Source organism: Pseudorca crassidens, chromosome 6 (genome assembly GCF_039906515.1).
Source record: "Pseudorca crassidens isolate mPseCra1 chromosome 6, mPseCra1.hap1, whole genome shotgun sequence".
Classification (NCBI taxonomy): Eukaryota; Metazoa; Chordata; class Mammalia; order Artiodactyla; family Delphinidae; genus Pseudorca; species Pseudorca crassidens.
Window position 1 is genome coordinate 78302669 of NC_090301.1, and position 24335 is coordinate 78327003.

Genomic DNA, 24335 nt, shown 5'->3' on the forward strand with positions numbered 1-24335 from the left:
ATCCCCACATGAGAAGGACAGCAGTCTTCTTCATGCAGCTGTCTGACCAAAACCCAAAACTGACTGTCTTCGCATTATTCCCGAAGAGGGAATGCCTCCCGAGTGAACACAGCTTTTGCACGCAGAAAAAATATGGAGAGCTAAAGCCAACCTGATTTCTCAATTTCCTTTTAGCCAATACCTTTAATTGTCCCAATCAAAGTTCTTACTAGAGCCTTTAATTCTTCCTCATTTTGATTAATTTAAGCTTTGCATCTCTATGCATTTTTTTTTAAGAGAGGGGTTAAAAATAGCAAATATGGGCTCACCCAAGAAGCAAAGGGCCAGGATAAATCCATCAACGGAAGTGTGCTTGCTAACCAGTATGGAGTGATACCTCTGCTGAGTGCTTACACTGTTCTGAGTGCACAACCTTCACAGCACTTCTATGGGTTAGGTTAATATGCTTCTCTTCAGGAAGGGGACTGAGCAGAGAAAGATTAGGTATCTTGTCCAAAAGCAAATACCTAGTAAATGGCAGTCTTAGGATTCCAACATAAGTCTAGTTTCAAAGCCCATCTCTGAACTCTTTATTTTTTCCAGCTCTCATACAAATAATCACTGCCTCTTCTTATGTTTCCTAATGAAAAATAAAGATGATTCAAATAAATTAAATCATAGTATCTCTCCCAGACTCATTCTTTATTTTGAATTTTATTTTATTTTTTGTACAGCAGGCTCTTATTAGTTATCTATTTTATACATATTAGAGTATACGTCAATCTGAACCTACCAGTTCATCCCACCCCCATCCCCCTTTCCTCCCTTGCTGTCCATATCTTTGTTCTCTACGTCTGTGTCTCTATTTCTGCCTTGCAAACAAGTTCATCTGTACCACTTTTCTAGATTCCACATATATGCATTAATATACGATACTTGTTTTTCTCTTTCTGACTTACTTCACTTTGTATGACGGTCTCTAGGTCCATCCACGTCTCTACAAATGACCTAATTTCGTTCCTTTTTAAGGCTGAGTAATATTCCACTGTATATATGCACCACATCTTCTTTATCCATTTGTCTGTCAATGGGCATTTAGGTTGCCTCCATAGTGCTGCAATGAGCATTGGGGTGCATGTGTCTTTTTTTTTTTTTTTTGCGGTACGCAGGCCTCTCACTGTTGTAGCCTCTCCCGTTGTGGAGCACAAGCTCTGGACACGCAGGCTCAGCAGCCATGGCTCATGGGCCCAGCCGCTCCGCGGCATGTGGGATCTTCCCAGACCAGGGCACAAACCCGTGTCCCCTGCATCGACAGGCGAACTCTCAACCACTGCGCCACCATGGAAGCCCGGATGTGTCTTCTTGAATTATGGTTTTCTCTGTGTATATGCCCGGTAGTGGGATTACTGGGTTATATGGTAATTCTATTTTTAGTTTTTAAGTAACCTCCATACTGTTCTCTATAGTGGCTCTATCAATTTACATCCCCACCAACAGTGCAAGAGGGTTCCCTTTTCTTCACACCATCTCCAGCATTTGTTGTTCATAGATTTTCTGACGATGCCCATTCTAACTGGTGTGAGTTGATACCTCATTGTAGTTTTGATTTGCATTTCTCTAATAATTAGTGATGTTGAGCAGCTTTTCATGCCTCTTGGCCAACTATATGTCTTCTTTGGAGAAATGTCTATTTAGGTCTTCTGCCCATTTTTGGATTGGGTTGTTTGCTTTTGTAATATTGATCTGCACGAGCTGTTTATATATTTTGGAGATTAATCCTTTGTCGGGTGATTCATTTGCAAATATTTTCTCCCATTCTGAGGGTTGTCTTTTCGTCTTGTTTATAGTTTCCTTTGCTTTGCAAAAGCTTTTAAGTTTCATTAGGTCCCATTTGTTTACTTTTGTTTTTATTTCCATTACTCTAGGAGGTGGGTCAAAAAAGATCTTGATGGGCTTCCCTGGTGGCGCAGTGGTTGAGAGTCCACCTGCCAATGCAGGGGACATGGGTTCGTGCCCCAGTCTGGGAAGATCCCACATGCCGCAGAGCGGCTGGGCCCGTGAGCCATGGCCGCTGAGCCTGAGCGTCCGGAACCTGTGCTCCGCAATGGGAGAGGCCACAACAGTGAGAGGCCCGCGTACCACACACACACACAAAAAAGATCTTGCTGTGATTTACGTCAAAGAGTGTTCTTCCTATGTTTTCCTCTAAGAATTTTATAGTGTCTGGTCTTACATTTAGGTCTTTAATCCATTTTGAGTTTATTTTTGTGTATGGTGTTAGGGAGTGTTCTAATTTCATTCTTTTATGTGTAGCTTTCCTGTTTTCCCAGCACCACTTATTGAAGAGGCTATCTTTGCTCCATTGTATATTCTGGCCTCCTTTGTCATAGATTAGGTGACCATAGGTGCATGGGTTTATCTCTGGGCTTTCTATCCTGTTCCATTGATCTATATTTCTGTTTTTGTGCCAGTAGCATACTGACTTGATTACTGTAGCTTTGTGGTATAGTCTGAAGTCAGGGAGTCTGATTCCTCCAGCTCTGTTTTTTTCCCTCAAGATTGCTTTGGCTATTCATGGTCTTTTTTGTCTCCATACAAATTTTAAGATTTTTTGTTCTAGCTCTGTAAAAATTGCCACTGGTAATTTGATAGGGATTGCATTGAATCTGTAGATTGCTTTGTGTAGTATGGTCATTTTCACAATATTGATTCTTCCAATCCAAGAGCATGGTATATCTCTCTATCTGTTTGTGTCATCTTTGATTTCTTTCATCAGTGTCTTACCGTTTTCTGAGTACAGGTCTTTTACCTCCTTAGGTAGGTTTATTCCTAGGTATTTTATTCTTTTTGCTGCAATGGTGAATGGGATTGTTTCCTTAATTTCTCTTTCTGATCTTTCGTTATTAGTGTATAGGAATGCAACAAATTTCTGTGCATTTATTTTATATCCTTAACTTTACCAGATTCATTGATTAGCTCTAGTAGTTTTCTGCTGGCATCTTTAGGATTCTCTATGTATAGTATCATGTCATCTGCAAACAGTGAAACTTTTACTTCTTCTTTCCAATTTGTATTCCTTTTATTTCTTTTTCTTCTCTGATTGCCTTGGCTAGGACTTCCAAAACTATGTTGAATAGTAGTGGTGAGAGTGGACATCCTTGTCTTGTTCCTGATCTTAGAGGAAATGCTCTCAGTTTTTCACCATTGAGAATGATGTTTACTGTGGGTTTGTCATATATGGCCTTCATTATGTTGTGGTAGGTTCCCTCTATGCCCACTTTCTGGAGAGTGTTTATCATAAATGGGTGTTGAATTTTGTCAGAAGCTTTTTCTGCCCCTATTGAGATGATCATATGGTTTTTATTCAGTTTGTTAATATGGTGTATCACATTGATTGATTTACGTGTATTGAAGAATCCTTGCATCCCTAGGATAAATCCCACTTGATCATGGTGTATGATCCTTTTCATGTGTTGTTGGATTCTGTTTGCTAGTATTTTGTTGAGGATTTTGCATCTATATTCATCAGTGATATTGGTCTGGAATTTTCTGTTTTTGTAGTATCTTTGTCTGGTTTTGGTATCAGGGTGATGGTGGCCTCATAGAATGAGTTTGGGAGTGTTCCTTCCTCTGAAATTTTTTGGAAGAGTTTGAGAAGGATGGGTGTTAGCTCTTCTCTAAATGTTTGAAAGAATTCACCTGTGAAGCCATCTGGTCCTGGACTTTTGTTTATTGGAAGGTTTTTTATCACAGTTTCAATTTCATTACTTGTGATTGGTCTGTTCATGTTTTCTATTTCTTCCTGGTTCAATCTTGGAAGGTTATACCTTTCTAAGAATTCATCCATTTCTTCCAGGTTGTCCATTTTATTGGCATGGAGTTGCTTGTAGTAGTGTCTAATGATGCTTTGTATTTCTGTGGTGTCCGTTGTAACTTCTTCTCTTTCATTTCTAATTTTATTGATTTGAGTCCTTTCCCTCTTTTTCTTGATGAGTTCTCCCAGACTCATTCTAATCAATAATTTTATCTCAACTTTTTTCTTTTTTGTTTGGTCCAAAAGTTTCCAACAACAACAAAAAAGCAGGTGTGGATTTCCTCTCTGACCACTTTGGATATAATAATGAGCTAATGGATAGGCCTGAAGGAAGGGAAGAGAAAACCTGAAAGTTTGATAGTCCCATCCTTAGGAATAGTTGATTGCATGTATTTAGATGTGAAATCAAATGAATACTCTATCACCGTGTACTTGAAGACCTAATTCCTCTCACTATGAAGACATCTTTAAGAACAGATCTCAGAAGAATCTTAGAGATCATTCAAGAGATGCTCTGACCTGAAATGCAATTCTTGGCTTCATTAGCTGATGGTTGGGTGACTTAGGGCATGCAGCCTGACCCGTCTGTGAGGGCTCAAAAGAGCTTTGGAGAGAAAGCAAGATCGTTTACTGGGAAAAACATAGCATGGTTAGTAATTGTTAGTTCATTCTAAAAGCAGAGAGAGAGAGAGATTCTAGTGTTTTTAAGCCTGAAGCCTTAGTGATCTGCTCATCCAGCAGTATCTACCAACACCTCAACTGGGCTTAGTTATTAGCTATTAGCAAGGGCTTTTGAGTTAGTGAGATCAGAGTTCACCATACTTGGCCAGCTGTATGACCTTGGGCAGATTATTGGTTTCTCCTGAATCTTGGTTACTTCAGTGAGGATAATGAGCTCCACGTCTAATGTTTTTATGGTGACATTTAGATAACGTCTGTAAAGTGCTGTTTTATTCTGATTAAAGCCTCATTTCCTAGTTCCAAAGGTTGAACTAAGAATTTCCTCTAATCTAACAAGCTGCAATACAATTATCAGATGGGAGTCAAAAAGCAAGCCTTGTTTTCATTCCCCACTTCTGAACCCACTGCGGAGGAAGGACACTACCCAGGGAAGGTTATTGCTTTCACCACTCCAGATTCCATATAAAGTTGATCGACGCTGTTGGGGAGGGCTGGGCACTGTGTAGTCGCTGTCAAGGCCCCAAAGAGCAAAGGAGGGATAGCAAGTTTGTAAGGAATATAGCAGCCTGGAGTACAGGTCTCGTGACAGTGAGATGCTGGAGGATTCCTTCTCTGGAGGTAACTACGTGTGCATAAGGGACCCACCAGACCTCTCATATACCCTCAAATCAGTCACTGTCTTACAATTCAAAAATAGCATTTATACCTAAATTTAAACTACTACATTAAGTTGCATCATCTTGTTTTTAACTTAAGACCTACAAGCTTCACAAATTTAGGAGATTAGTGGTCAAAGAGAAAAACTCACGCTAACCTAGCCTTCGTTGGGGCCCCTAGCCCTTTCAGAGGGAATATTCTTTTCCAAAGACCACAGTTAATAAAAGTGGTTAACACTAACCACACCTATCAAAATCATCATTTGAGGTTAAGGCAGGTAATTTCAAGCTACATAACTCTGTAAAAAGAAGTACAGGGCTTCCCTGGTGGCGCAGTGGTTGAGAGCCCGCCTGCCGATGTAGGGGACATGGGTTCGTCCCCTGGTCCGGGAAGATCCCACATGCCGCGGAGTGGCTGGGCCCGTGAGCCATGGCCGCTGAGCCTGCGCGTCCGGAGCCTGTGCTCCGCAACGGGAGAGGCTACAACAGTGAGAGGCCCGCGTACTGCATTAAAAAAAAAAAAAAAACTATAGCCATAGTTTCTGCTAGTGCTAGTATAAATATATGTATATATGTAAGAAATACATAAGGATATATCTATATAATTTTGCCTTTAAATATCTTCATCTGCAATTTATTTTTGTATAAGAAATCAAATAGAGATCTACCTTTTTCCCCCAATCGGCCAGCTAAGTTTCCCAACATGGTTTACTGAATAATCACTCTTTTTCCATTGATTTGAAATGTTTCCAGTTATATATAGATATATATATTTTTAAATTTATATTTATTTATTTATTTTTGGCTGCATTGGGTCTTTGTTGATACATGTGGACTTTCTCTAGTTGTGGCGAGCGGGGGCTACTCTTTGTTGCCGTGCACGGGCTTCTCATTGCGGTGGCTTCTCTTGTTGTGGAGCACAGGCTCTAGGCACATGGGCTTCAGTAGTTGTGGCACGTGGGCTCAGTAGTTGTGGCACATGGGCTCAGTAGTTGTGGCTCACGGGCTCTAGAGCACAGGCTCAGTAGTTGTGACGCATGGGCTTAGTTGCTCCGTGGCATGTGGGATCTTCCCGGACCAGGGCTTGAACTCGTGTCCCCTGCATTGGCAGGTGGATTCTTAACCACTGCGCCACCAGGGAAGTCCCCCTGTTAAATATTAATTATCAATATATAGAGGTTGATTTGTGGACTCTTATTTCTTTGATCTGTGCTAGAACCAAACATTTTTAATTTCTGCAGTTTTATAATGTTTTAATATCTATTTTAAAAAGGTTAATTCTCCTTCTTTATTCTTTTTTTTAACATTTTTTCTGAGATTTTTGAATATTAAGTTTTCCAAATCACTTTCATATCATTTTGTCAAGTTAACATTGGTGTTCACTCTTCCTTCCAACATGGTTTCCAGCAACATCTGGAAGCCCAAAGTGTATACTCCCTTTGGGTGAAGTCTGGGCATTACCAGGCAGTCCATTTGTGTTTCTCTTCCTCCCCTTGAAACCTCCTTATTCACTTTTTCATTCAGTAAATAGTTTTGAACTCCTCTGAGGTGCAAAGCTCTGTGCTGGGGCCTCTGAGGACAACAAAAGTGGGGAAGACATGATCTCTGCCTGAAATGAAGTAGATGCTTCATTTTGGCTTCCGTCACATCTGCAGCCATCTCTGGGGAAGGGTGTCTGTTCTTGATGCAGTCAGTATGCATCATCGCTTTAATGAGAAACGTTATGAATACAAAATATTTTCAAAGAGTGAAGGATAATTTTTCATCAAACCATTTCTGAGGCTACAGAAATGATACAGGAGAGGTTCAAGTCCTTCCCTTACTTTCTTCTAAAGCAACCTATATTATTCCTTCCTTTATATGACAGAAGGAAAAGTCTTAAAAAAAATTTTTTTAAATACAAGTAATTGCTTGGAGCTACTTTTGGGAGAAACATATTTACTGTTATCAGGTCTCTAATATGACTGTCAAGAAAATAGACCACAACATAAAAGTAGTGTTTTGTGGGCTACTTTGTAAACTACTCTGGGGGTATGTGAAGTGTCAGTCAATCCCTTTTCCAGAAGGATCACAGACGCCCACATTTACAAGAAACCATTAGTTGCCTTATCACTATGCAGTTCTGCAGCTACCAGCAGCACATTCAGGATTTTCTGAGCAAATATATTCATTTCCTTTTTAACGTCTCTGCTGAAACTAGATTAGTGCAGCTTGAGCCACCGCCCTGGCATGAAGACCGCGTGCTGTGGCTGCTGCTTGCAGGTGCCGATGCTGGGATCGGCCAGGTGTAGCTGCCCAGACACTCACCTGTGTCCCATGGGTTGGTCAGAAGCTCTCGGTTCTGAGCAGGCAGCGCTGGTTCCGGGGGTGGCTGCTCAGTGTCCCATGATGTTGTTCTGTGACCCGTACAAAGTAAAGCTTGACTGCTTGAAGCCACCTTCTCCCAGCAGGCAGTCACTTTCCCTTTCCCAGAAGGAGAGTGAGCTCCATAATCCATCATCTGTACCATTAAAATAACATTCTTATTGTATGTAAAACGTGATCATGACTTTTTTCAACTTCTGTTGCCCTTTAGTCTCACAGGGGGTTTTGATTGATTACTAATTGTGTTCATTGATGTAGCACTTCTTACATACATGTATGATCCCATGCACTGATTATCAGAGCAGTTTGGTGAAATAGGATCCATATAAAGTCATCTTTATCTTTTGTTCTTCCCCCAGTGTATTAGGCTGAACCATATGAAACTGCAATCCTCATAGTAGCCCAAGCTAAGAGGAATCTGCCCCCGTTACCAACATCACCACTGATTTAACTTGCAGGTCTGCTGTTAGCCCCACATTGCAACTTCTCCTTTCCCACAAGCTCCTAAATGGCCATGACTGACACAGATTTCCTTTTCATCTCCATCTGGGCCTTTTTGTCACCTCCCTTTTTATACTGATGAGGCCAACTGAAACTTTTCTGCTGTTGTTGTATTGCCACTGATGGGTCTCCTTGGACTACCAATGAAAAGAAATACCTATCTATCATTCTGTGATATATGTAAGTCACATCATTATGCAGTACACCTTAAATTTATACAGTGCTGTATGTCAATTATATCTCAGTAAAAGTCAAAGAAAAAAAAAAGAAAAAAGAAAAGAAATACCTATCCGAAACCAGGCAATTGCAGCAGTTGCCAAACTAGTCAACATAACAAGAAGGATAGGTTGGCTAAGCTTTCTAAATAGTATTACTTCCTTTTAAATAAATTATGTAAAAACAGTTATAATAGAACCCATTAATTTGGATTCCACTAGTCAGATAATTTAGACAAAGCCTGCATTTTGTTTTTAACTACATATTGATATATAATTATAATTTAGTTATAAGATAAGAAGTAACCTGTAAATAAGTAGTTTAACACAACTGGAGGAGTTATCACTTAAGAGAAAAAGAAAACTCAAGGGGGCCTTAAAATCTCCTACCAATAACTAAAATGCTGAGCAAAAATCCTGTCATTAAAGCAGAAACTCAATGAAATTCACAAACCAAAACCTTGATAATCTAGAGTTACCATGTGAAGTTAGAAAAGCAAACATGTCTTTTGAAAAACAGTCTCCAGTTTATTTTCCATGATCTAAGAATGTCATTTCTTTACTTGCATCCATCGTTCCTAGCAAGTGAGATTTTGGTGTACGATCTGTGCTAACAAAATATTGCAGAATGTTGTTTTCTTTTAGTGAAGGCGACTAAAATGTTTGACTTTTTAATGTAAGTTTGCACCACATTTTGTAGAGGAAATTTAAAAAAAGATTCTGCCCATACTCCTGCACCCTGCAATGTGCCCTATGATAGTGACATGGAGGGAAGTTCTTATTGCCTGTTTGAGCCTCAGATGCCTCATCTATAAAATGGGGATAATCGTAACCTACTTTGTAGTGTTGATGTGATAATCTAAAGTTCATAAGTTAGTGACTCACATAAAGTAAGGGATGAGTAAGCATTCATTCTCTTTCCTTTCCGTTTATGGCCTTTTCTGAACATATTCCTTTGCTGCCATTGACTGCTCTTTGAAGCCTAAAATCGGAGCTTAGTCAGATTAATTGCTGGTCTTCTGTCCAATAAAAGTGGGCTGCAGAGCTTGCCTTATTCTTTCAACCAACATATTTGAAGACCTTCTGTTTACAAGATACGGTACAAGGTACCTTAGAGCAAAGTTAAGCTGTCATCTCTGAGGCATAATTTCAAAAGTTCCTTGTTCTGCCAAAGTGCTGATAATGTACACATTATATAATGCACCAGTGCTCTGGATTAGGGCACTGAAAACCATAATTCTTAAAAAAAAAGAAAAATCTCATGTTGTGGGGGGGCGGTCTGCTAACAACATCACACCCAGTTAGCATAAACCTTGATCAATTAACCAAGCACCCTAGAAGAACTTGAAATCATGGAACAAAGAATAGATTTTGATGGGAGCGAGAGTGTCTTTCTTTCAACGAAGTTGAGGTTCTGCTATGTTCTAGGCACTGCCCAGGTGTATCTACTTGGAGACATAGCCTGGACCCTGCTAGGCTGGGTGGGGGCCCTTGCTAAGAGCTCTGGACATGTTTGGTGAAGGGGGTGGAGGAGAAGAGAGCATCTGCAAGAAAGTGAGGGGCTATCCTATAAAGATACGTGTTGCCTACAAGACCTTTTTGTCTAGGGCAGCCTCACGAGGGGGCTCTTTACCTATCCACCCTGGGAACTCTGGGAAAGTAATCAAGAAAGAGCTTTGTTCCTTCTACATTGTGGAAAAGTGCATCGTCACGTCATTGCAAACTCAGTGGAAAGAAACAAGCTCACATCCATTGGGAGTGATATGTGTCTCTGGACATTCCACTTTCACTTAGCCCACTTAATGCAACTATTAAAATACCAGACTTACATCAAGTTTAACATTCACTTGTCTCATCTGGAAGGGCTGACATTTGGAGTACGTACCACTGCACAGCCCCATGTGGTAGCCACTAGTTAACCTGTGGGTATCTGCCTTTAAATTAATTAAAGTGAAATAAAACTTTAAACATTTAAAAATTAAATGATAAGTTCAGTTCTTCCGTCTGGCCAGGCACATTTCAAGTGCTCCATAACCACATGTGGCTAGTGGCTACCATACTGGACAGCAGCCATACAGAATATCCATCATTGCAGAAAGTTCTCTTGCACAACACTGGTTTTATTTGTGCCATTACTATGCTTGTATGCTATGCTATACCATGGTATCTTAGTAATTCTCCAGAATAACCCTGAAGGGTTCATTCCTATTTTGCCGATGAGGATAGAATCTCAGAGAAGTTAAGCAGCTCTCCTCTCACATTGTTGCCACTGACAGACGGTCAGTGTCCAGTGAATGGACAGCTAAGCTAGGTAGGAAGTGAGAGGCACAGGACTGACCACAAAGCCCAAAAGTTCCAACAATAACCACGTTCTGTTCCAGTATTAATGCATTTAAAAATCAAACATTTATAAACTCTCCCTTCTCCTTGCTGTAATTTAATGACATATCTAAATACTAAAACTACTCATAAGTAGAGGAAGTATATTTTAGTTTTAGAAGGACAAGATAAGTAAGTGGATCCCTGGATCTCGTGGTAGGTTTGGAGAGTGACTGCAAATAGGCAAAAGGGTTTTTTTTTTTTTTCCTGAAGTGGTAGAAATATTCTAATATTAGATTGTTGTGTGAATTGTATCCTGTAAATTTATTAAAAATTTATTGAATCATAATTTAAATTATGTGAATTTTATGGTATGTAAATTATACCTCAATAAAGCTGTTTTAAAAAAAAGAACAAGATGTAAATCCTAAAACTCTAGGGCAGCCAAAAATTGAATGCTGAAAAGCTGCCCAAAACTTTAATGAGTGAGTCAAATATTATTTGCTGGCAATTCCTCAATTTTCCTCATGATGGTAAACGAAATGATGTTCCATCTCAAATCAAACACTGGGAAACTCTGTGAGGTATGTGTTATTATCTCCATTTCAAAGGGGGAGGAAATTGAGACTCAGAAAGTTAAAATAAGTTGCCCAAGACACACAGCCAGTAAGAACTAGCAGCAGTGTCAAACCCAATACTTCCTGACCCCAAAGTCCACGGCCACTCTCCCATTCATGTCATGGCCTCTCTCTCCGAGCAGGAAAAGAAACTTTTCCATTGTTTGACTTGAGATCACTTTCCTTCTTCTAGGACAACAGTAAACTAACTGATTTTTCAATGTTTCTATAACGTTTGTATTTTATACTCAAGAAGATTTATGAAAGCTGTGAGGCTGGAATCTGTTTTCAATATTGAGTAAAAGGGGGAAAAAATCTGGGCCTCATGTTAATAGAAAGACATGTATGTGTTTCTTTTGATATTCATTAGGATGCATTATTTTATACATACATATGTAATGTTATATATATATAAAAAGACTTGCAGCGGGCTTCCCTGGTGGCGCAGTAGTTGAGAGTCCACCTGCCGATGCAGTGGATGCGGGTTCGTGCCCCAGTCCGGGAAGATCCCACATGCCGCGGAGTGGCTGGGCCCGTGAGCCATGGCCGCTGAGCCTGCGCGTCCGGAGCCTGTGCTCCGCAACGGGAGAGGCCACAACAGTGAGAGGCCCGCGTACCGCAAAAAAAAAAAAAAAAAAGACTTGCAGCAATTGTTTCCATTTTTTCCCCCCAATTTAGTTGTTTCTTTGGAGACTCAAAGATGTGACTTGCAATGGTTTCTGCTTAGGAACTTTTGAGGGACTAGCCTCTGTCATGCATCTTACACATAGATTAACAGCCCAGGTTTGGCTCACTTGATGAGTTGGGTGCCTTGCTCTTTGCCCATTTTATTAAGTGGAATTTTGGAAAACAAAAAGCTGATGGGGCTGCAGTTTTTACCTTTGGCCAGAGCTAGTAACCTTTATATCTTTAGTTCTGTCCTCTTAGCATCTAGCATTATTCCCTTCTTGCAGTTTCCCTCTTCCTGATCATAAAGGTTTAACCAGACCTCTGGGCAGTCCCCCCGACCCTCCAGTCCTACTAAGCCTGCTGCAGCCCCACTTCCCTTCCCCATCCTCCCTCTAGTCCGGCCCAGGCAGTCTCCTCTTGCCTCTCTGTGGCTCTCTTCTGCTCTCTGTCTTTGTAAACAACCTAGGTTCTTTTTCTTTTCCTTTCTTTCTCCTGTCTGTACTCTCTATCAACCAGTTGAAACAAATCAAATAAAAATCAATTGAAACAAGAAACCAGTTCTGTGCCAAGCCAGCGGAACATGTCCATGGGCCAAATTTGGGCTCTTGATGTTGGATCTCTGCTATCCCTAGGACCTTGAGAGACAGCAGCAATGATTTCCATATTCAGAGAAATGTAGATGTCATTGAAAGAAAAAAAAACAAAAAACAGAGTAAATGCTGTGAATCTCACACTGTAATTATAAAAATAAATATCACAGTGCTTTATTTTTCCCTCTACCAATATTCTTAGAATATTGTGTGCTTTTACATACTTGGCAATAGTAGAACTTATTAAGTAATTTTGAAATTCATAACAGTCTTGTTCACATTTCAAAATAAAGTTTATTTGCAGGAGCCCTTGAGTCACTCCTTGTGTGCGCAGAGGATTGAATGCCAGGATTTGAAAAATCGTTAACGGAGTTTTCAGGAAATTAGCCATCTCCTAGTGTCAACAGTGGATTGTGTATTTTAGCTGTTTGACTCACTGCTCCACTGGGCAGCCTGCTTTCTTGTGAACTGCAGTTGTTAGCCTTCCCCAGCACGTGTTTTCAAAACAAGTGCCTCCTTCCTGACTTCCTGCATCGTAATCACTTTATAGTCCAGACACTTTCGCAGACATCTAACACCTTAAAATGGTCTACCACACACACATCACACTTCAGCAAAGCATTGCCTAGAACTAACACAAAACCGTTTTCATATACTTTTTAGAAACATTGTTTCCTTTCTCTCTTCCTCTGGATTTTATGCAGATATACCTAAATTTGGACAAAAGATTTATGCTGATAGAACTCTCTTGTTTTAAAGGACTTCAAGGTAGCTCTTTTTTTTTTTTTTTTTTTTTTGCGGTACGCGGGCCTCTCACTGTTGTGGCCTCTCCCGTTGCGGAGCACAGGCTCTGGACATGCAGGCTCAGAGGCCATGGCTCACGGGCCCAGCCGCTCCGCGGCATGTGGGATCTTCCCAGACCAGGGCATGAACCCGTGTCCCCTGCATCGGCAGGCGGACTCTCAACCACTGCGCCACCAGGGAAGCCCAGGGTAGCTCTTTTTTAAGCAATGAATGCATCTATAAAATAGTCACCCTGTACTTATTTATTTTGTAGGTCCAGAGTTTTCCCCAGTAGATTTGCACAGATGAGTTTGGTTATAATTTGGTTAGCAAATACATTTCCTCTGTAAAGGGCGCTTTCAAAAGCACTGCATAAAGTGCATGGATTTGGACACACTGCAGTTATGAAACGTATAGTGTAATCATTTTGCAATATATAAATGTATCAAATCAACACATTGTACACCTTAAACTTGCACAGTGTTATATGTCAATTATATCTCAATAAAGCTGGGGAAAAAATTTATCGTGTTTTCTATGCAGCAAATACAATAAAAAAGGATACTGTACAGTTCAAGATGGGCAACTTACTTGCATATGTAAGTAAGCTGAAAAATGATTAGAATCTCTTAACTCTTTTTTTTTTAAAATCAAGGTAGAAATACCAGCACTAGGAAATAGAAATGAGAATAGCTATTTATTGTGTGCCTACTATGTGCCAGGTCCTGGAGTAAATATTTTTTCAAGTCCAGCTCAATGTAGGGTTTGAAACTGCTGGCTCTACGGTTGGATTACCCGTGTTTGAATCCCAGCTTACCCACTGCTCTAAGGATTCAGTGAGATAAGGTGTGCAAAGCATCTAGCCCCACGCTGGTGTGACAGCCAGGGCTCAATAATTAGGGATTCATTATATCCTATTCCATTTAATTCTGTGAAGTAAACCACATCCCCATTTTACAGAAGAGGAGACTGAGTCTTAGAGTGGTCTAGGAACTTGTATAAAGTCTTCAAAAGTGGGTTGCAGAGTTAGAATTTAGAACCAGGGTTCTACTGGGCATTCTGATATAACTCTTAACCAGGAATTATTGTTCTAGGCTGCCAGGAAAATCTGTGCTGGGATTTTTTTTATGGTGGGAAAGACTACCCCAGCTAAAATGACACCCTCTACTGAGACAAAGCTACCCATACAGGCAGCAAATTCACAAATAATGTATAAACAAACAAACCCTAACATTTCTAAGTTTAGAAAAAACTTTCAAAGTGCCCGTTTCAGCAGTCAGCCATTCTTAGAGTTATTTTTTTGCAGTGGGTAGCAAATTCTCAGCTATATGGATAAGCATACGCCTTCTAGAATCTGTACCTGGTTTATGAAACATGCCAAATACACCAGTCTTATCAATACGTCTGCTGTGGAAATATCATCTACACAAATATCAACTTCTAATGCCAGCTTAAGGAAATTGTAAGGGTGATGTTCTTTTAGCAAGCAGAAAGCAAGCTTCTGGGGTGTTTGTTTTTGTTTTTAACTTTTCAGCTGCTGTGGTTTTCATCTCTTCTTACGGCATGAGCACCAAGTGATGTCCACTGCCCGAAATTCCTTGCCACAAGAGTCAGGCTGGATTTCATTATTGTTCAAATAGTCCTTCTAGGAATGGGCTTCAGTTGAGGACATCCTTGTTCAATGGCGTTGACAATGGAACTGAAAATCATTTTACTAATTCAGGTTTCTGATTTGCTGTGTTGAAATCTTAAATTGATCATCTGTAATCCAAGATGTGGGTAGGAGTTACTCTTGTAATAGGCTAAATCTCTTACTCCTTTAAAAATCTGTATATGAAACAGAGAATGGAATGAAATTTCAGTTCCGCAAGTTGATATGGGCTTAATATAAAGATAGCACAAAACAAGAAGAATTGGGGCTGAACATCACATAATTTTCATTGCAGTTTACTTTCTAGCACTTAATCTAGTCAAAATATTTCCCTTCCTAACATTGCTACCTTCCGAATTACTCAGATGCTTAACTATATTCTGCCATCTAAATTTATGTCTGCAATAAGGCATAGAGCGTATTTATCAAATTCTATGCAAATGAGAAGAACCCACTCCAGGATGCTGTTAGATGTGATGATTTAAGAAGCTCCACATCACCTCATTCAAGCTACTCCGGGTTTTCCTTTCCAGGGTTCAGCGGATTCCTACACGAGCAGGCCGTCTGACTCCGATGTCTCTCTGGAAGAGGATCGGGAAGCAATTCGGCAAGAGAGAGAGCAGCAGGCGGCCATCCAGCTTGAGAGAGCAAAGGTGACGTTCTTGCCCCTCTTGGGTTCCAAAGTGGCATGTTGCTCAGCAGGTATCAGCTGCTCTTCCCCTGCCTCAGATTTCTCTGGAGTAATCATTTTATGATCATTCTGATAAGGCACCAGATTGCAAGACTCCATGATCTGTTCACTCCTGATAGTAACATTCTCAGGGAGCCATATCCCGAGACACGGACCCCTTCACCTACCTTTTGTGTTTGGTTTGCTGGTGAAAATTCTTGGTCATCTGCTAACTTAGCGATTGTGCCCCATATCCAGCTTGCCCCTCCCACTGTCGTTAGAGGGCCTCCCAAGGAACCAGCGTGCTTGCCCCGTTCTCCAAGACAGCAGCCTTCATTGCAGGCCACACGTGCATAACTGGTCAGTGGGTCTCCCTGTTGGTGTCTCTGTTCTTCCCTCTTGGTGTCAATCTCCCACCTCAAGTTCACCGTTCAGAGCTTTGAACAACGATTAGCATTTCAGCAAAGATGAGCAATGAAAGGCTTTGCCGCAAGAGACCTTCAGATATTCCACAGGGAGGGGCCCCCATAGGAATCCCTGCCCCATAGGAGGCAACAAAGAACAAATTGCATTTTTGAATGTTAGAACTGAGTCACTAGAGATCTCCCATGCTATGTCTTTCAGACTTTTTTTTTTTTTTTAAGCACAGACCCCTTTTGTCAAATGAAATTTTATGCACAGTAACAGATATAACATGTTCCTGGTCAGCCTCTCCTCCTTTGCCCTTCACGATAGACTCCTAAAGCATATTGATCTAGTCTTTCTAATTTTTAGGAGAAAAAAAAAAGCTCAGATAAAGTGAACTCCTTCCGTTTTCTATTTTTATTTAATTAATTAATTTATTTACTTATTTACTTACTTATTTATTTTTTTTATTTTTATTTTTTTGCGGTATGTGGACCTCTCACTGTTGTGGCCTCTCCCGTTGCGGAGCACAGGCTCTGGACGCGCAGGCCCAGCGGCCATGGCTCACGGGCCCAGCCGCTCCGCAGCATGTGGGATCTTCCCGGACAGGGGCACGAACCTGTGTCCCCTGCATCGGCAGGCGGACTCTCAACCACTGCGCCACCAGGGAAGCCCCCCTTTTCTATTTTTACAGTAAAATGTTTAAAAGAGCGGGAAGAGGAGGATGAGGCAGGTTCACAAGGTGTCTTCCTTTGCTTCCACACCCGTGCTACCTGTGCTGGTTGGCGGAAGGGGGTTGGAGCAGCACCTGGGAAAGGACATCAGTGAGACTCTAACTCGGATCCTGCCTCAGTGCTGTTGCTCCCAGGCATGGTCCCAGCACGAATAAATGAGCCCATAACAGAGCAGCCCGGGATTGCTGGAAACTGGTGTTCTTCCTTGTGGCTAAATTTTGTTTTAGGTTTCTCTCAGAGTTTATTTTGTGGCTATTGTGGTCACCCAAATGTCAGCAACAGCGCTGTTAGCTTAGGCTCGTGGCTTACTTAACCTCTGCCAAGCTGCACCAGCCCGAGAGCACTTTGCTGCGGAGGAATCTGTCTAAGAAAAGTTTCAGAAGCAGCTTTTGTTAGCTAGGGAGAAGGTGATGAGTGAGCAGCTCCGCCCTTCCTGTCTACTCGGACCGGGCTTTCTTTTCCCTGGCAGGACAAGGTATTCTATTGAGTGGGATCCTGCAGGTTTTCAGGGCTAAGGCTATTTCAAAAATATTTATTTTAACCCTCCACCACCTTTTTATTTAAGACCCAGCACACATTTCCTGTATGCCAAGGTGGAGGCGCCTGTTACCATTTAAAATAATAAACATGAGTTTTATGACTAGAGGCCAAAGCAGACTGCCCCTCCCACCTTTCCATCCCTTCCCCCCAAATTTTAGGGCACGATTCTTTGGGATGTTGGAAAGTACGACAGGAGGGGGAACATGGTCGGGCTGATAGGACTGAATCCTCTTCAGAGCCCTTTCTGCAGATTTCTCACTGCTGCCTGGAAATGTGGAACCCAGTTGAGATCCCTCTTTGGAAAGTGATTTCCCTTACTGCCTGGTACTATCCATTATCTGGTTCTACATTTCAGTGTGAAAAATCCTCTTCTGTCTTCCTCCCTCCATCCTTATTCCATGGTTCTGTTTCCAGTCGAAACCTGTAGCATTTGCTGTGAAGACGAATGTGAGCTACTGTGGTGCCTTGGATGAGGATGTGCCTGTTCCAAGCACGGCCATCTCCTTTGACGCCAAGGACTTTCTACACATTAAAGAGGTAAATGTAGGGCACTCTGTATCCCCTAACCTGCTACAAGGCCAAGGCCAGGAATCAGCTCTGAGCCAAACTAAATGGAGAGAAGCGCTGAGGAGCTGCCAATGTGTTACCTCTTTTAATTGGCTAAGCCTTCCAAATCCATTCCTTCTCAGCGAGATTTGGAAGCCTGAGATCATTGCTTACATTATCACACATTTAAAACATTGAATCACAATCATCAGAGGATCGATGTAGGATAGACCTGTGGTCCTCTGGTCACCTTTTAATCACCTACCATGATAGATCCATTGACATAGATCAATGGATCCAATTTAGGGAAACGTGAGTTTGGTGGCATGGCTCCTACCCAGAAGGCACCATTTACAAGGGATGTTGTAATTATAAACATCTGGATTATTGTCCCGTGGACCTTGACCGCCAAACCAACACTACAGAGTATAATAATTAAATTGTTAAAGTTAAGAGAAGGGCAGAGGACTTTGGGAAATAGAAACCTTGAGGGATTGAGCACTTGAGGCCTCGCATCTTGAAAGATGGAATAGTGACATCAAAAACTTTCATTTACTCAACCTGGGTGTATTGAAATCCTCCTTTATGTCAGACATCGTGCTGGGCATTTGGGGATCAGAGCTGAAGGTCCACTGTCCCCTCGGCCAGGGAGCTCAGAGTCTGGTGGGGGAGACAAACTAGTGCATAGTTTCTGCATGGGTTGAGAAGTTCTGTTATAGTAAAATTGAATGGGTGTTGTGGGAGCCCAAAGAAAGAGCAGGAGGGACCATCCGGCTCAGGAAGAGGAGGGTGGGGGGCTGGAAAGCTCTTCGGAAGAGGTGAAGCCTGAATTCAGGCTGGGGTGAGGGGTGGCGGTTTCAGGTGGAAGGGACAGCCAGGGGCAATGAGCACAGCACCGCTGGAGGGCGGTAAGCGGGGAGTGGTACAGGGGATGGGCCACGTCAGAGAGGCAGGGGCCAGATGAGAAAGGACCTCGTAGGCCATGGCAAGGAGGCTGGACTCGATCACCAGGCAGTGGGCTGGAGAGGAATTTTAAATAAAGGATGGATGTGACCAGCCTCGTATCTTAGCATGGTGACTCTGATGGTCGAGGGAGTATTGCAGAGGCTGGGGAGACATGGTAAGTCTAGACAGTGGCTGAAGCAGAGATGATAGAAAGAGGGAGCAGCTTGGAGACAGAGTTAAGAGGCAAATAGACCAGACTGGAAGATTTCACATGGTGGTGGGGGGGGATAGTGGAGAAAGTGAGATGAAGAGAAATGAAGGATGGAGGGCAGTTTCTCTAGCTCACCTGAAAGGGCAGAGGGTGGTGTCAGCTATCAAAATAAAGAAGGCCGAGAGGGGAGAAGATTAGTGACAGGGGTGACGTGATTATGAATTTGCTATTAGGTGCACTGTGTCTGGGGCACTGGGAACCTCCCATGGAGTTACTCAATGGGCCTTTCCCCACATAATGTGGAGGCCAGAGGAGAGGAATTGCAGTTTGCTCTTCCTAAGTGCTTTGAGTTGAAAAGGAGGACAGGTTTTAGCCAGGAGAAGGCAGCATAGAGTTGAGGGAGTGTTTTTACAAGTTTATTTGCTTTTTTTTGTTTTTTTAGGATGGGAAAGATTTTAATATGTTTTCCATGCTGAGATGTTGAACCCAGTGATATATATGGGAAGGAAAAGACCTAACTGATAGAATGAGGGGAGTAGAGGGAAGGAGTGATATATACGGGAAGGAAAAGACCTAACTGATAGAATGAGGGGAGTAGAGGGAAGGAGATGGCATCCGGAATATTGGCACAAGAAGTAGGCTGAGTCAGGAGGAAAGTCTTGCCTTCCTTGAACTTCCCTGTTCTGCACAGGATTTTCCAGTGGGGCTGGAGGCATACATTGGAGGACATTACTACTTGATAGTCTCCATTGGCTCTGCTGGAAAGGAGCCGTTAGAAATTGGATCTTAGAAAACAGAGAGTGGATATAATGGTGGATACATGTCATTACACATTTGTCAAAACCCATAGAAGGTACAACATGACTCTGGGTGAGAATAATGTGTCATTGTAGATTCATCATTGTAACAAATGTACCACTCTAGTGTGGGATGTTGATAGTGGGGGAAGTTATGCATGTGTGGAGGCAGGGGTATATGGGAACTCTCTGTACTTTTCCCACAATTCTGCTATGAACCTAGAACTACTCTTAAAAATAAAGTTTACTAATTAAAAAACATTTTAAAAAAAGAAAAAGGAGAGTGTAAGGGTGGAACAATAAAGTGAAACCTGACCCTGAGGAGCCTGAGGAATGTGATCAACATAAACCTGTCACTTAATGTCACTGAGACACCAGCATTTACCCTCTGGCCCAAAACAAGATGTGCACAGTTAATATGTAACAATTTGAAAATCACTGTCTTTCAAAACTCTGTATTCTACAATAGCATTAATGACACCAAGACATATACATTTAAAATTTTTTAACTATGTGATAGCAAGTAGGTCAAACACTGGGATGTCTACAGATGTCTCACTGTCTTTGCATTGTGCCCACGTGAACTGGGTGAAATTCTACATTTGTTCCTTTGTTCCATTCAAGATATAGTTCTTGAGCATGTAGTGTGTGCTAATGTTGGCAGATATTGTCTGACAGATGTTGTCTGACAGATGTTGTCTGACAGCTGTAAACAAAGACAGAGTACCTTCCCTCATGGACTTAAATTCTAGTGGGGAGACAGATAATGAAAAAATAAATCATTACAAATTGTGAATGCTTTGTGGAAAAAATGAACTGGATGCTGGGAATCTTAAAATATAGGGATGAGGAGGTTATATACTTTTAAATATAGGGGTGATCAGAGAAGCCTTTCTGAGTATGTGACCATTACGCAGGGTAGCCAGCCTTAAAAAAAAAAGAAGAAACCTTCTAGGGAGAGGGAACAGCATGTGTAAAGGCCCTGTGGTAGGACAAAATAAGCTGGCACAATCAATCAACTGGAAGAAGGTCATATGCCTGGAACGCAGTGAGCCCGTAGCAGGAAACAGAGTTGTAGAAGTAAGCAGGGCACAGGTCAAGTAGGACCTTAAGGTGACGGCAAGACTTCATATTTTATTCTAAGTATAATAAGATGGCACTGAAGACTTTAAAAGCAGAGGAGTGGGATGAATTTATTATTTGAAGGCTATTCTGATTGTTGTAGAGACAGTGGATTGGAGTGGGGTAAGTACGGAATCAGGGAGACTGTTAGAACCATTTTAGATTAGAGATAATGGGACTGAGCTGGCCTGGTGTCAGTGAGATGGAAAGAAGTAGACACCTTTGACATATATTGTGGAAGTTCAGTGATCTGTGCTGCTGATGCACATGTAGGAACTAAGATTGAGGGAGAAATCCAAGATGATCAAGGAAATCAAGCTTTATGAATTGAGCAACTAGGATGGAGTTGACCAGGGTGGAGTGAGGACAGATGGGAAGGGAGGTTAGGGAGTAGACATCTCAAAGGAGATATGAAGGAGGAAGTTAGATGTAAGAATTTGGAGCTCAGAGGACGGGGTTGGGCCAAAGAAATAAGTTTGGATCATTAGTTTATCCCGGTGGCATTTAAAGCTGAGGTAATGACAGAAGTCACCTAAAGAGAGAGGAGAGGGAGGAGAGAAAACAGCCCTGGATCAAACTCAAAGGAATTCCATCCTGCAAAAGTGGGGTGCATGAAAAGATTCAACAATTAAGGAAAAGGAGAAACATGAGATTTGGGAGGAAAATCAGGACAGAGCAAGGCATGGACATCAAGAGAGAAGAGCGTATCCAAAAGGAGGCAGCAACCAGCTGTGGCCAGTGTTGCGACATGTCACCTAAGACGAGGAGAAAGGAATGGATGTCGGGTTGGCAAAGTGGTCAGTAGCAACGAAGTCACTGGGACCATTGTCTGGAGTTGTGGAGACAGAGAGACAGAAGCTGGATGGAGTGTAATGAGGAGAGAAGGGGAGTTAGGAAGTATATTTAGCAAGCACAGACGGTGCTTTCAAGGGAGTTGACACTGACCGGGCAGTAGACTGAAGAGTGTATGAAGTCCAAAGAGCTTTCCTTTCAAGATGGGAGCTATCAGAGCACCTGTACATGCTGCTATTAACCACCAGAGAGAGAGGGAGAGATTGATGGGAAAGGAGAGATAGGCAAAGGAGTCAAGTTTTTGGTAGTCTGGAAGCGTGGGATCCAGACCCCGAGAGGAGAGACAGACCTCTGATACGAAGGGGAACACTGATTCATTATAACATGCAGGAAAAAGATGAGTGCAGGCACACACAGCTCAGAGCCTTGGTTATAAGAAGCTGAGGAAGCACTGAGTTGATGGCTTCTGCTTTCTCAATCGTGTATGTGGTGGGGATATCCATATTTGCCTCGAAGACAAGGACTCTTTACCTGAAACATGTACCCTGACATCTGAATGGTTACATTGACTTTGTCTCACCATTCCCATCAAAAATGACCAAACCGTATTCATTAGCTGCTCATACCCATCGTTTCCAAGGAGAAGCAGCACTTTAAATGGTAAGAGAAGTTTTCACATATTCCATGCACACTACTCACACCCTTATCCCCACCTTGCTATATTTTATTGCTTTCCTCCATTCCATCAATCTTCTCCATTTGTCCAGTGGGTTGCTTTTTTGAAGTATGTGCTCCTTCATCCGTGACTTTCTCTTGTCTGGCAGTTTGATGTATAGTATTGAGTTGGTAATCCTATGTGGATTTGAGCCACGTGTTTTCACGAGGTCGCAGATAAGGAAACATCTCAGAAAGAGAAAGTGCTCATCGTTTTAGGGAAATGAGAAGAATTGGAACACTAAGGTGACCTTGCCAGAAAACTGGCGTGTGCTCCCAGAATATCAACACAAAGGAACATATTTCTGTAATCGAGTTGTAGCCTTTCCTCTCATCCATCACCTAGAAGGCCATTTGGTATATGCTCTAAGTACTGCCTCAGTAACGAAAAACTTCAATGCAGAGAAACGCTACAGCTCTCCTTATCACATATACCAAAGGACAGGCGATTTAATAAGCTTTTGAACATACAACGCAGCTTTCCCCAAATTGGCTCAAAGAACTTTCATTAACGTTAAGTCAGATTCTCACTGTTTCTTAGAACTAAGGTAAAACATCTTGGGAAGTTGTGTTAACTACTTCAGAAACCCCTTAAGTTTATTTGGATACGACTTAGTAAGTTAGTGTTCCGGTGGGCTAACTTGATTTCCGGAAGTAACTTAAGCCCTAGGAAACTATGACTCATTGTGTGTTTTGTCCCTACCACAGTAAAATTTAAATTCCAGGTCTGTGCACCAAGCATTCTGAAAGGGTCCCGTTGCCTTTTGTTAATTCCAAAATAAACGGGCCTGGTATTTCAGGCCTGTTATCCTGAAATAAACGATGGAAAGATGGAAGAAACTGAGACCTAGATTGTTCAAGATTTTATATTAGGTCAACTCTTTTCTTCAGTGCAGGCTCAGACTGCATGCCATGCGGGCCTTGTGTAGGAGCTGTGTGCATAACAAAGGCCAAATCTCTAAATCATATCTTTTTGCTTTTGAGTGTGAAGCTGTTACTCAGAATTACTCAGTTACCTGGAATTTCATGCTGCGATGATTCAACAGAATCATCCATTCCTCCTTCACAGCGTGTCAATGTCATATACATATAAATTCTACTGTTCTCTGAGCTAAGCACAATATACCATAGAGAGTTACATTTCGAAAATACTAAATGGTTTCTGGATCAAAGAGAGAGAGTTACCTTGCCCAACACTGTTAAAGACACAAAAGGAAGTTTTTGGAATTATCTCTGGAGGATGTAAACAGTAGGACTAATATCTGCTTTCTAGAAATCACCTAGCAGAAACCTTCCCTTGAGGCAGGTAGCTTGGATTAACTATGCCTCCTCCTCTAGGATTCAGCAAATCTATCATTACAAATGCAGTTTTGCTGGCCCATCACATAGGACCATGTTCACCCCATATTGGCTGAAGCCTTTGTGTGGGTTTGTTTCCCAAGTTTATGTGTCATGGAACTTTATTTAAATGGAAATTCCTTCATTCCTGTTGGGCTTCAGGCCATTTGGAGATTATTTCAAAAATTCCACTTATGTATAACACGCTTAGCCTTTGTAAGAGTAGGCTTGTTTTTCTTCAGGTAGTAAGATGGACCTTGATTTGCAAACCTATATTTGGAAGATTATAATTTTTCCCCAGAGAGAGTAGAATACAGATAGTAGGGTGGAATTTTTACCTCAAAGCTTTTGACAAAAAAACAGACTCTTCAGTGTATTTTGTCTTAGACTTGTCGATCCTGTCTTCCAGAGTTCCAGTTACATGGGTGCCTATTTATCCATGTAAAATCTATTCCTTAACAATTGGCTAGAGCTTCTTGACAAGGACCAAAGGAATCCAGATGTTAAGACCTGACTTTTGCCCAGGGATTGGCAAACTGTGGCTCACAGGCTGAAACCAGCCTGCTGCCTTTCTTGGAAAGAAAAAATTTGTTGAAGCACAGCTGTGCTTACTTGTTTACGTATTGACTGTGGCTGCTTCCACACCATAAGAGCAGATTACAGTAGTTGCAGCAGAGACCAT

General features: G+C 41.7%; 1 protein-coding gene across 6 annotated transcripts in view; it reads left to right on the forward strand.

The window, feature by feature from the left end:
* Positions 1-24335, forward strand: part of CACNB4 (calcium voltage-gated channel auxiliary subunit beta 4) — a 268460-nt gene that overhangs the window by 196124 nt on the left and 48001 nt on the right. For all 6 annotated transcript variants that reach the window (XM_067741968.1, XM_067741969.1, XM_067741972.1 and 3 more), the window contains 2 exons: positions 15373-15492; positions 17603-17725. In XM_067741968.1, coding sequence (XP_067598069.1) covers positions 15373-15492; positions 17603-17725 — 243 coding nt within the window. The remainder of the gene's footprint in view (positions 1-15372; positions 15493-17602; positions 17726-24335) is intronic.